The sequence below is a fragment of the Chaetura pelagica genome, unplaced genomic scaffold (genome assembly GCF_000747805.2).
Source record: "Chaetura pelagica isolate M959 unplaced genomic scaffold, ChaPel_1.0 scaffold37, whole genome shotgun sequence".
Lineage (NCBI taxonomy): Eukaryota > Metazoa > Chordata > Aves > Apodiformes > Apodidae > Chaetura > Chaetura pelagica.
Window position 1 is genome coordinate 6,087,642 of NW_009954567.1, and position 12,324 is coordinate 6,099,965.

Sequence of the window (12,324 nt, forward strand, 5' to 3'; positions counted from 1 at the left end):
TCGTTATCATCGTCGTCGTCACACTCATCACCCAACCCATCCTTATCCGTGTCCAGCTGGGAGCTGTTAATGACGGTGGGGCAATTGTCTGTGGTGTCCTGGTGCCCGTCGCCGTCGCTACAAGCACAGATACAAAAAGAAATGGCACACCAGCATCAGCTCCTGCCTCTGCATGGGGCACAGCACAGGTACCTGAACAGGAAGCACTCTGCAGGCACCCCCAGAGCTGAAACCAGACCAGTAGGAAACCATGACCTGGTGTCACTCAGATGGCTGAACAGCAAGAGGATGAGGAACACAGAATTAGGTAATAAGAACACAGAATAAGGTGTGATAAGGTAGCAGGAAGATGAAGACTAAGCCTGGAGCTACAAAAATACCCAGATAAGGACAAGAAAAAGAAGCCTTAAATGGAATGGGAAAAGATACCCGAGCCCAAGATCCCAAACAACATCCACTCCTAAAGGGTGTGGAAGGCACATCCAACAAGTGTAGTGCCACCAATCAAAAGGCATCCAGGAGATAGCAACAGCCCAACAGCTCATGTCACACATGTCCACAAGTGTCTTGGTGCTCATTAACACGGAGCAGTGAGTGTGATCAAAATTTTATGGGAGACCCTGCATGAGGACCTGCCATCAGACATGTTTAAAAAACAAGCACCACTTTCACCCTCCTGCATTGCAAGTTTTGTTACATTACAGTCCCACAGGGGAGCTGTACAGTAGGAAACAGAAGAGAAATTCAGCAGCATCAGCTGGCTACAGTGAAGTCACCAGGAGTGGGGACACAGACTATAGAAAAAAAATGGCCTGAAGTCAGGTATGACACACATCATAAACAAGATGGTTTCTGGCAAGGCATGTTTGACCTTGCTACCTTTTGCACAGACAGAGCAGAAGTGACGTAGCCAAATGAAGGCAGACCTGCAGCTTACAACTGTGAATATTGCCATCTATCTCTCTATGCTTAAGAAAGATAAATTTTAGGTCAGAGCAACTAATGTTTGCATGTTCCTGAGATAAAACGCACATCTATCTATTGCAAGGTTAACCTCAGGCAGAGCTACAGTATTTCTACCAGGAAATTCTTCATACACATTAGTTAGGTTTGAGGAAAAAGAGGCCTTTTTTTAAAACAGGGAAAAAAACAGGGCTGTATCTACCTAAGAATAAAATGGCTCCCAGCTAGGGGCCTTGGCAGCTCCTGGCCTAAGATCAGGAAGGATATCTGTGGAGGCTGGGAAGTGGGCTCCCTGCACTGTCCTAGGCAGCAGCACCCACCCACAGCCCTAGGGTGAGACCTTCCAGCTGTCTGCAGCTGGTGAAATGCTGTACCAGCAGGGGATTTATCACTTCTCTTGCTGATGTGAGGAGCACAGAGGAGGACTTGCCACCCCCAAAGCTGGCTTTGCAGAAGTGGCTTCCAGCCAGGCATCAGCAGTTTGTCATGGGATGTGGTTGTCTTAATGCTCAGGGCATGTAAAAGCCATGGGGGAGCCTTGCCACTCCTGCTGTGCTATAGCAAATGGGTTTTATCTGCAGATGTTTTACACTTGGTGATGGAATTCTGTTTCTGAAACACTAGCTTCCTATGGAAAAACATACAACCCTTAAATGTGAAATTTCTGCTAAAGAAAAAAAGAAAGAAAAGAAGATGATAAGCAGCTCTGAGTACTGCTCTGGGTTTTACAGACAGAGAACTGTTCTGAGTGCCACTTCCACAGGAACTCACAGGAAGCCTGTGTGAACAAGGGGCTAAAGGTGAGGGGCTCCATAACTGTTTTGCTACAGTGAAGTGAACCAACAAGGCTGATAAATCCTAACACTGTTTTTTTCTCTTTGAGAAAGTACTGGAATGACATCAAGGCCAGTGTGAGGGACTGCAGTTCTCCAGGAATGCTTCAGCTCAAGACTAGCCTCTTCCATTTGCCTGCTGCTGTCACAAGCCACAGCTCAGCATACCTGTCCTGGTTGGTATCGCAGGAATCTCCAACCAGGTCATTGTCAACATCTGACTGCAAAAGGAAACGGAGAAAGTTCCAGTATCAGCTGCTGAAAGCATCTGTTAAAATGGCAGTATTAAACCAAACCACAACCAAATCAAAGACAATTAAAATAGAAGTATGGAAAAACATTTGTTTTACAAAATATATTTTCTTGTTTGCATAATCAATCTAACCAAAAAGTCAATTTTATTAAAGAAAAAAAACCCAGACAGAGTTAAACTTGGTTGGAGCAGTTCAAGCAATATGAGTGGTTGAAGCAAGATTCCTCTACTACCAGATATAGATATCCCTCATTTCTAACAAAGGTTCTTAAGCAACCTTGAAAATCTACAGTGTTTCTCTATAGTTTCCAGCAGTTTTCTGTTAGTTACAAGTGGCTTAATCAGAATTCAAAACGTAAGAAAAGCCTCACTGACTTCTCATCTAGGAGCAGTGGAAGTTTTGCTAAATAAGGACACCAGGATTTTGTCCTAATTAAAGAAATACCACGTGTAACTAGATGACACCACTGTGCAGAGTCTGGCATTGCACTCTGTGGGACTGGAATATGCACACGTTTCACAGCATGACAGCAGAACCAGGGGTGCTAACACTCCAAGCTATGAGAATATGCCTGGTGGCTCCCCTTTCTCATGTCAGGAGTCTGAAACTCCATGAAACTTCCCTGAATACCTACTGTTACAAGATAAAACACTGACTATGTGGGCTGCCTCATTCTCTTGCATCTTTCTGGACCTCAGCAGACCCTCTCCCTAAAAAAGGATATGTTTTCCTTCTGCCTGCTAACCTGGTTTGGGTTGCTGATTGTAGGGCAGCTGTCACAGGCATCACCAACACCATCATTATCCCCATCCTCCTGGTCTTGGTTGGGGATCCTCTGACAATTATCCAAAAGGTTCTTAATACCTAGCAAAAAATGGACTGGATGTTAATGAAAAACTATTCCTGTATTTGTTGTTGGGCAACATAAACATCAAGAAGAATAAATACACTATTCCTTTTCAGCAACTACTTTTCTTGCAATGACATTGTAAGCCTGCACAGTGACTTCTTCTTATCTGTGCATCCATTCATTTAATATAAGCCAAAAAACCTTGTGAAATAACTGCTTTCAACCCCAACACACACACTTCATTAATTACGCACAATTCATTCTATCATGTTCCTGTATCACAACTTACAGGATGGGACATTCAATCTTTGTTATTACATTTGAAGGGCTGTGATTTTTTTATTTCTTTCAAGCCTCTTAGAGCAATGAAAATAATACATCATGTAGCTCTTGGGCATCTGGGACAAGCAGCAGCCAGATACTCTGGGACATGTTTACACTTTTAGGGAATTACTGAATGACCAATGACCTTAATTTATTCATGGAACAGCTCAGTTTATCTGTTACAGTTTTCAGTGCTTCCAAAAGCACATAAAAGATGTCTATTAATCTAAATTAAAAGGATTCCAAACACAGGTTTCATGAAGAAAGACAAAATGCAGCTGTTCTGGGCAAGTGTAAAGAACATCAGAGAAGCTGGAAGTAAAAATTACCAACCATCTCCATCCATGTCATCATCACAAGCATCTCCTTTCCCATCACCATCTGTGTCCCTCTGGTCATTATTCAGGACATGACGGCAGTTGTCACAAGCATCTCCGAAGATATCTTGGTCGCTGTTTCTCTGGTTAACATTGGGAGCCAAGACACAATTATCCTGAAAGAAACACAGATCCAGACATGAACTGGGCCTGAATCTTCAATTTCTACTTTACCATATTTATATAACTCTTGTATTTTTTTCTACTTTCATTAAAAAATAAATAAATTACTGCAAGCAGTTTGACATTTCATGTGAATGATCTGGATCAGATTTCACTGGCTCCCTCAAAGTTCTGCTTTGAACCACACCATAGGAACTCTAAACTTGAACACCCAGTACCATAAGGCTTTATTTATAACTTTGACTTCTGATTCACATGTTGGATGTGTCCATGATGAGGAACCTGGTTTGGTGCCCTGGCTTCCTTACATGGTCCTTCTCAAAAGCTGCAGTTCAGAGATCCTGACAGGGTTTGTAGATGCTCTCTGTGACAGGTTTTGCCCCCTTCTGGTAAAGACTCAAACCAAAGCTGAAATCCTTGGGAAAACAGGATTTTTTATGCAAAAAGGTACAAGCATTTAGTTTTTTAAATCCATCTGCTGTTTACTCTCCAAGAGCATCAGGAGGCACATGGAGAAAACACTATTTCAAGGAACTTTCCTATCCCATCTGGCAAACCCATTACCTCATCCTCTTGCACATGCAGAAGCAGAATAGAGCTTAGCCACAATAAAGCAGTTTCTTGATTGAAACAGATTTACAGTTGAAAAGGATTTAACATATTTTCTTTTATGTGGGTTTTGGATCCCTCAAGGAATGTAATGTCAGGTCAACCTGCTCTTCAAAAAGAAGGACACTAAGGCAAGTAATGTTCCTGAAGGCCATGCTACAGGACAGTAATACAGAATACGGAAGGATTCAAGTTCTGTATAATAAAAGCTCTAGAATTAAATACTAAAATATAATAATGGGGCCTACACTGGTGGAATCCAAGCCTGGGTGAGACAGCTTGGGTTCTTTAGGTCTTATAAAAGCAAGTATATAAAAGGAAAAGACAGGACTTGGAGAACTGCATACAGTGATGGGTATGGGATAATATCTGGCAAATAGTAGTGAGCCAGATTTCAAAATCACTGCCTAATGCAGTCATGTGAAATCCTTCTGCATGCAGAGACTCCTGTGCCTGGATCTGTACACAGCACCTGCTCGTTGGGAATGCCGTCTCCATCTGCATCGTCATCACACGCATCCCCAATCCCATCACCATCGGCATCTTCTTGTCCAGAGTTCGGGACAAATTTGCAATTGTCCTAAACAAAAAAAAAAAGAGACAAGTCTGGTGTCCTATGGGTAAACTGAAAGCCTTCATAATTTTAATTGCTTCTTCTATTACTGTTTTAATTAATCAATCAATTAAATTAAATACAATTTATCCAGAGGAATTGAATAACTTGAAAGAATGATTAATGCATCTAGTCACATTTCGTCCACTCTTCCTCTTCTCCCCTTCATGCTCTGAATTATTGTCAGGTTAAGAAAGAGCCTCTTACCTTCCTGCAGTTTTCAGCTGAGCAGGAGAGTTCCTCATTAGGGTAGCCATCAATGTCAACGTCTTTTCCACAAATATAACCATCACCAGCCCAGCCAATGCCACACTATCAATGAAACACCATAGTAGTACTACCAAAATGTTAATGAGTCACTATAGCAATAATGGACAGGGAAACCCCACATCAATCTTGAAAACACACAGAAGGCACAGACGGGCACAGAAGTGCCATGAGGCACATTTCAGCATCTCTCAGTGTGGAAAGAAAATACCTGTTTCAAGCTCTTTGTATCTAGGCATAGCTAGTAAGAGTTAAGACTTGATGTTAAATGGAATGTCTGCCTGCAACACCTAATAACTTCAGTGCAAGCTATAGATTTTAGATACTTGTCAGGAATCAGTATTGGTTCCTCACCTGCAGGTGGAGAAAAGGAAAAGGGGGGACCTAGGCAGAGTATACACCTAGCATCTCAGCAAGCAGCTCATGGTTGAATGGGATGACTGTGTTTTGTTCAGAATCTCAAAAATACATCTGCAACTAGAGGAAGATTTATTTAAAAACCGTGCTCACATTTATTAAGTTTGCATCAGCAAAGTGCATCTGCATACAAGTTTATCCTAGCCAATTAAACTGGTAGTGTTTTAAACCAGTATCTTGTTTTTGTTGTAACCGAAGGTACAGGAACAGATCTGCACATGAAACTCTGGCATCCTCTTAAATGAAGACTTGCTTAAAACAAGTATCTAGGCAGCTTCCCATTGCTGCATGGACTTAAAATATCCTAGATTCTTCTTCTTTCAAACAGATGTACTTGAAAACAAGGCCAAGGTAAATGCTAGCAAAAGCAAGTACTGTATCCAAATTTAGGAGACAGGATTAGTCTCTTGCTTCCCCTCGCAAGCTGGAAAATCTAAGTAATGTATTTCATTTAGACTGTTGCAAGGAAAATTTATGGGCCACTTGGTGCTCCTCCACTCCCACTGCTGGAAAGCACAGTACAGCCTACCTGTGCCTAGAATCTGTAGTCTCCCTTGGAAAAATACCAACTCTGCCAGTAGGCAAATAGAGGCACGTTGGGTACACTGAGAGGATCCCTACTCACAGCTATGCAGCTGAGCACTAGGAGAGGAATTTGTCCTTGTGATGTCTTCTGTAGAGTGACACTGACAGTCCTTTCTGAGGATACCATAAGAAGTCTATAAAAACCATTCCCAAAAGATCTAATTGCACAGATACAGTAAAATATGGTACATGAGCATGGCTGCCTTACAGACATGCTGCAAGAAGAAAGCAATTGCAAGACAGACTCAGCCTGGTTATTTTTGTAGCTGATCAGGGCCCGTGTGCCACAGTCTGGTTAAAACACTCACCTGTGTAAAATGACCACAAAGACTTTCTCAGTTCCAGCCTAAAAAAGGCTATTTTTCACTGTACAAATGCATGAATTTATGAACTCACAATACATGTCACCTCTCCTCTCCTCTCCTCAATACAACGGGCATGGATACTGCATGGATTGAGGGCTCTATTTCTGCAGCTCCTCTCAGCCAGGCATCCCCTGGTTTGGTCTCCTGTGTATCCTGGTTTGCACTGGCCACAACGGAAAGATCCCTGCAAGAACAAAAAGTCACAAGATAGCCCTTGAACAGGACTACACTTTCTTTTAAAGCAAGCATGGGAGCAAGATTTATACCATACTGCTCATGGTGTCCAAGTGTACTTTTTCATCCACTGCAGCCTCCTGCACTGCGAACAAACTTTATTTTCTATGTGAAATTCACGTTTGGCTCCCACAGTGCATGCTGGAAAACATGCTGAAATCTCACCTGTTTAGACCAGACTCTTGCTGAGCCAGAGAAAAGTCATGTAGCAGCAACTCTGAGCAGCTTCCAGGTGGCCAAAACTTTGTGTAAAATTCTAAGCAGCACCCACTTAATCGGATTGAATGCTCTTATTTCAGTCTAAAGCAGACTGACCAGTTTATTTAAACTCAACTGGGCACAACTCGGAAAAGAGACAAGGAAGTACATAATGTCTTTTCCTCATTAAATTTTTTTTTTAACTTAGCTGTTTTTAAGACAATTTGAGCTAAATCTTGTTATTCACAAAAGAATTCAGGAATTTTTAAAAGACAGTCATCCTCATTTACACTGCAATATGAAGATCCATGTAACCTTTTACAGTGGTTTACCTAGATGCATGTATATCTATATTTGTGCCACTCTCTTGTGTAAACAAATCCAAAGGAGCTAGGTCAAGGAAACTCAGTGTGTGCTGGGACAACCTCTGTATGAGATATTAATGGATAAATTCTGATAAGGGGTCTTCTTTAGGCACCTAATGCAGCTTTTGTCTCTGTCTCACATACTTGTAGATTTGTAACATATGACATAAAAAATCACTGAAGACAATCTTTTTTATTTATAGAGAATAAATATTTTTTACATGTCATGGAACAGAAACAGGCAGATGTCTGACAGACTTGTGCATCCATCCATCTGTGAAACTAAAGCACTTCATACGACTTCACTCTTCCTGTACAAAGCCTGAGGAACTGCCAGGACTGTCCCAGTCCACCATGATAAGGAGCCACATTTACTATCCAAACTGGGCACTACTTTTGTCCTCTGCTCCTAGCTTCATTCCAGATTTTAACTCCATGCTGTTTGCATACTTCTAGGCTGAAGATGTACAGATGACTGAATAGTAAAATAATCACTGGTCTATGCAAATGGCAAGGCTTACATAAAACACACTGGCACATGCTTCCTAATGGACACCAGGGTACTATCTTCTGGGGTCCGCTGAACTTGCTCAGTACATTCTTTCCTATATCATGCGCTTGTATGCATTAAAATAGACTTTAAGGCAGCAATTCCAGACCAAACTGATTCTAAAGGGTGACAGGAGTAAAAAACCCACACTGCTCTATTTTGACAGATGGCAGATTACTTGTTGCCCTCTGCCAACAGGGCCTCACGGCCTCTTGAAGAGGACTAGTCATGTCCAGTCATGCAATATGATAAAACATGTGACAGAAATGGTGCAGATACTAAAAAACAAACAAACAAACAAACAACACATTGAACACTGAAAGCAGTTCTAGAAAGCAATGTTTTCACAAGAAAATAACACCCCTTGAACACTACTGGTAGCCTCAATGCTCTCTAGCTGCAAAACGGTCCACCTTTACACCTGCAGGAGACTTTTCACCCTTCTCTTGCTACAGAGAAAGCCTGCCCTGTGCAGCCAGCTATAGCAGAACAGTATTTCACAGTGACATAACTGGCATGTAAAGGACAATCAGGTGATCAGGCCAAGGCAGCATGGGCTTATGAAAGTCAAACCCTGCTTGACTAACCTGATCCCCTTTGATGACATGATGATGTGCTTAGTGGATGAGGGAAAGGCTGTGGATGTTGTCTACCTAGACTTCAGTAAAGCCTTTGACACCCTTTCCCACAGGATTCTCCTGGAGAAACTGGCTGCTCATGGCTTGGATGGGTGCACTCTTCACTGGGTAAAAAAGCAGCTGGATGTCCAGGCCCAGAGAGTTGTGGTGAATGGAGTTAGATCCAGTTGGTGGCCAGTCACCAGTGGTGTTGCTCTGGGCTCAATTCTGGGGCCAGTTCTGTTTGGTATCTTCATCAATGATCTGGATGAGGGGATTGAGTGCACCCTTTGTGAGTTTGCAGATGAGACCAAGCTAGGTGGGAATGTGATCTGCTTTGAGGGTAGGAAGGCTCTATAGAGGGACCTGAATAGGCTGGCTTGATGGCCCAAGGCCAATTGTATGAGGTTCATAAAGGCCAAGTATTGGCTCCTGCCTTTGGGGCACAAAAACCCTATGCAACTCTACAGGCTTGGGGAAGTGTGGTGGTAAACTACTCAGCAGAAGAACATGGGGGAGCTGGTGGACAGCAGCTGGATATGAGCCAGCAGTGTGCCCAGGTGGCCAAGAAGGCCAACAGCATCCTGGCTTGTGTCAGAAATAGTGTGACCAGCAGGACTAGGGAAGTGACTGTCCCCCTGTAGTCAGCACTGGTGAGGCTGCACCCCAAGTACTGTGTTCTGTTCTGGGCCCCTCAGTAAAAGGAAGACATTGAGGTGCTGGAGAGAGTCCTGAGAACGACAATGAAGGTGCTGAAGGGTCTAGAGAACAAGTCTGATGAGGAGCAGCTGAGGGAAGTGGGGCTGTTAAGCTGGGAGAAAAGGAGGCTGAGGAGTGACATTATTGCTCACTACAACTACCTGGAAAGAGGTTGTAGCGAGGTGGGGGTCAGTCTCTTTTTCCAAGTAACAAGCATTAGGACAAGTAGAAATGGCCTCAAGTTGTGCTGGAGAAGTTTAGACTGGATATTAGGAAAAAAATTTAACTGCAAAGGATTTCAGGCAATGGAACAGGCTGCCCAGGGAAGGGGTTGAGTGACCATCCCTGGAGGTATTTAAAAGGTGTGTAGATGTGATACTTAGGGATATGGTGTAGTGATGGACTTGGTAGAGTTAGTATTACAATTGGACTCTACGATCTTAAGGGCCTTTTCCAACCTAAATGACTCTGTCATTCCATGGCTCTAAGTGAAAGGTCTAAATTGCTTTACAGCATTAAAATGGTTATATGCCTCTTCTATTTGATCCTAACATCTTTCAAACCATCTTTCAAACATCTACTTCTGCTTTGCTTGCTCTCTAGGATTTTATATCTATGGTATTAAAAGTGTATCAACTGCAGCCCTTCTCCTCTCTGTACTTATTTTGAGGAATACTGTCTAAATAACCTAACAAAGCGAAGGGTTTACATCTGTAAAAAGAGCTTCCAGGGGAACAGTTTCATGCAGTAGTTCCCACATGGGAGGAGATGAAGGGAAGCAAAGGTTCAGTCTGTCTAAGAAGGTTCCTTGCAATAACATACTCATAAACACAAATAACTGGGTGGTATAGAGAAGACTTCCTGCTGTTCCGCAGGAAAAGTGATAAGGATACAGCCTAGAGGAAGAAGTTAATGACATATCAAGAATTTGCTGGTTTTTTTTTTAATTCTTAGTCAGGAAAAGATGAAAGGATTCTTTGGTTTAGAATAAGCCAACCACCAAACAGTATTATTCAGCTCTTCAATCAGAGCCATAAATCCAATCCTAGACTCATGGAATTTTAAAACAATCAGTCTTTTAAAGCCATGAATGAAAATGTGCTTACCAAAGTGTTTATGCAATGGGAATTTGGAACGCAGAGTCCAAGTCCACCATTCTGGCATTCATCAATATCTAAGCAGATCTAGCAATAAAAGAAATCAATGTACAATAAAAACAATGTCCATTTGAGAACCAAGCCTGAAGAAAACCTAAAGTTTAAGCCTAGGAAAGAGTCATAGCCTCTCCTGAAACTGCTCTTAGAATGGCACAGGCATGCCCATCTGCCAGCTTTCCAATGGATCTCCAGACACATATAAACCCTGAGGAAACACTGTGATACAGAAAATTTCAACCTTAGGATGGGCTTCTGGTTCACCCACGAAAGTTTAGAGATGAACTATATTCCACTCGTAGGGCACTGCAGAAACATGGAAAAAATGACAGTAAAACAGACCTCTTGGATCATACTCTTTGTAGTTCAAAGCCAGTTTACACAGATCACCAGAGCTTTTCTTAGAATTGATCAGAGACACCTATGAAGATCATGACTTTTTTCTTGTCCTAACTCTTACACTCTTAATACTCCCATTAAAGGCAAGCAAACACAACTTGGATCTTCTAACCGAAGAACTGCCTCCCTGCACAAGGCAATTACAGGATAGCTGGGGTGTAAACAAAATGTGATACAGCTGCACTGGCACAAACCAGCGCCTGGCAACAGCAGCTGCTGCAGAGCTGCTGCCACCCACCTGCTTGTTGCTCTTGGCGTAGCTGAGGCCGATCCCTTGCACGGTTTGCCCCGTGTATCCCGGGGGGCAGGTCTCGCAGCGGAAGCCGGGAGCTGTGTTCACACATCGCACGCCGGGGAAGCAGGGGCTGTAGCGACACTGCAAAGACAGAAAGGAACCCGGCACACGTTCGTGCTTCAGTGACACCCAGACTCTGCTATGTGCACAGGCCCCCCAGCCAAAGGCAATGCTACATGCAATGTCTGTGTGTCTTCTGCTTAGAGCTGGCTTACAGAGGAAACAGTCTCCGCAGGTATTTCTGACCCCAGGAGGTCTTCAGCTATCTCTGTAATTTAAGAAACATTTGAAATCTTCCATTATAGCCTATAGTCGATCCCTTATGCTCTGTTAGCCAGTCCTTCCTTTTGCTGGGAAGGTTCAGCTCCCTCAGAGGCCAAGAGCCCCCTGGAAGGGTCCAGGCTACAATACCAGGAAAGCCACGTAACTCCAAGCCAATTGTTTTGTGACACAGAAGTGGCAGCAGCATTTTCCCTCATTTATATCTGGGCAAATCTCATGGCCAGAAACAACCCAAACACAAGCCAGATAACAGGCTGGCCTTGTGGGTGCCACTTTGGGAATCACATTACACATTGCTGTGTCTCCAACGTCAACACTAGCCACTAGGTAGCATTTGTAAGAGTTCTAAAACCAGAAACACCCCATCATGCTGCATATGGCTCAAAGACAACCAAAATAAGAAACATGAGAAATAAATATAAAAGAGTTTTTAAACTATGCCTTTTCCCCCTCCATTGCTAACATAAAAGCTTCCACAAAATGGAGGGAAAACAAACCAGAAGATAATCCACCTACAGAAAACAAACAGCTTGTAACCAAACACACTTAGAAGGGAGCAAGAAGAGGTATGTTTAATATCAAAGCATGTGTGATGGGAATATATGTTGGAAGCCGGTCCACAACTAGCATATAGAAAATGTAAAATCCAGGACAGACATTTTGTGCTCCCCATTTGCTGTGGATTTTTTATTGTAGGCAGCAGAGGGCACTCAAATTACACCATACACAGAGCAGAGCTGCAGCTCCCTAGATACAGGGCATCAGCATATGAAAGCAACGTCTTCAAACTGGTAATGAAAAAGGAAGCATATTGCAGAGATGCTAGCAGCCTCAGAAAAGATGATGGCAGCTCTTAGTGAGGAAGCTTTTAGATTTGTCTTTATCAGAATTTGTACATTAACTTTTCTTTAAATGCCAGTTATTAGGAAGTACAGGAATCAGTTTATTTGG

At 42.8% G+C, this 12,324-nt stretch overlaps 1 protein-coding gene across 1 annotated transcript in view; it reads right to left on the minus strand.

The window, feature by feature from the left end:
- Positions 1-12,324, minus strand: part of THBS4 (thrombospondin 4) — a 35,654-nt gene that overhangs the window by 7,137 nt on the left and 16,193 nt on the right. The window contains exons 8-16 of the mRNA XM_010005419.1: positions 11,035-11,172; positions 10,350-10,427; positions 6,612-6,764; positions 5,154-5,258; positions 4,806-4,913; positions 3,558-3,717; positions 2,796-2,914; positions 1,965-2,017; positions 3-117 (exon numbers count right to left, since the gene is read on the minus strand). Coding sequence (XP_010003721.1) covers positions 3-117; positions 1,965-2,017; positions 2,796-2,914; positions 3,558-3,717; positions 4,806-4,913; positions 5,154-5,258; positions 6,612-6,764; positions 10,350-10,427; positions 11,035-11,172 — 1,029 coding nt within the window. The remainder of the gene's footprint in view (positions 1-2; positions 118-1,964; positions 2,018-2,795; positions 2,915-3,557; positions 3,718-4,805; positions 4,914-5,153; positions 5,259-6,611; positions 6,765-10,349; positions 10,428-11,034; positions 11,173-12,324) is intronic.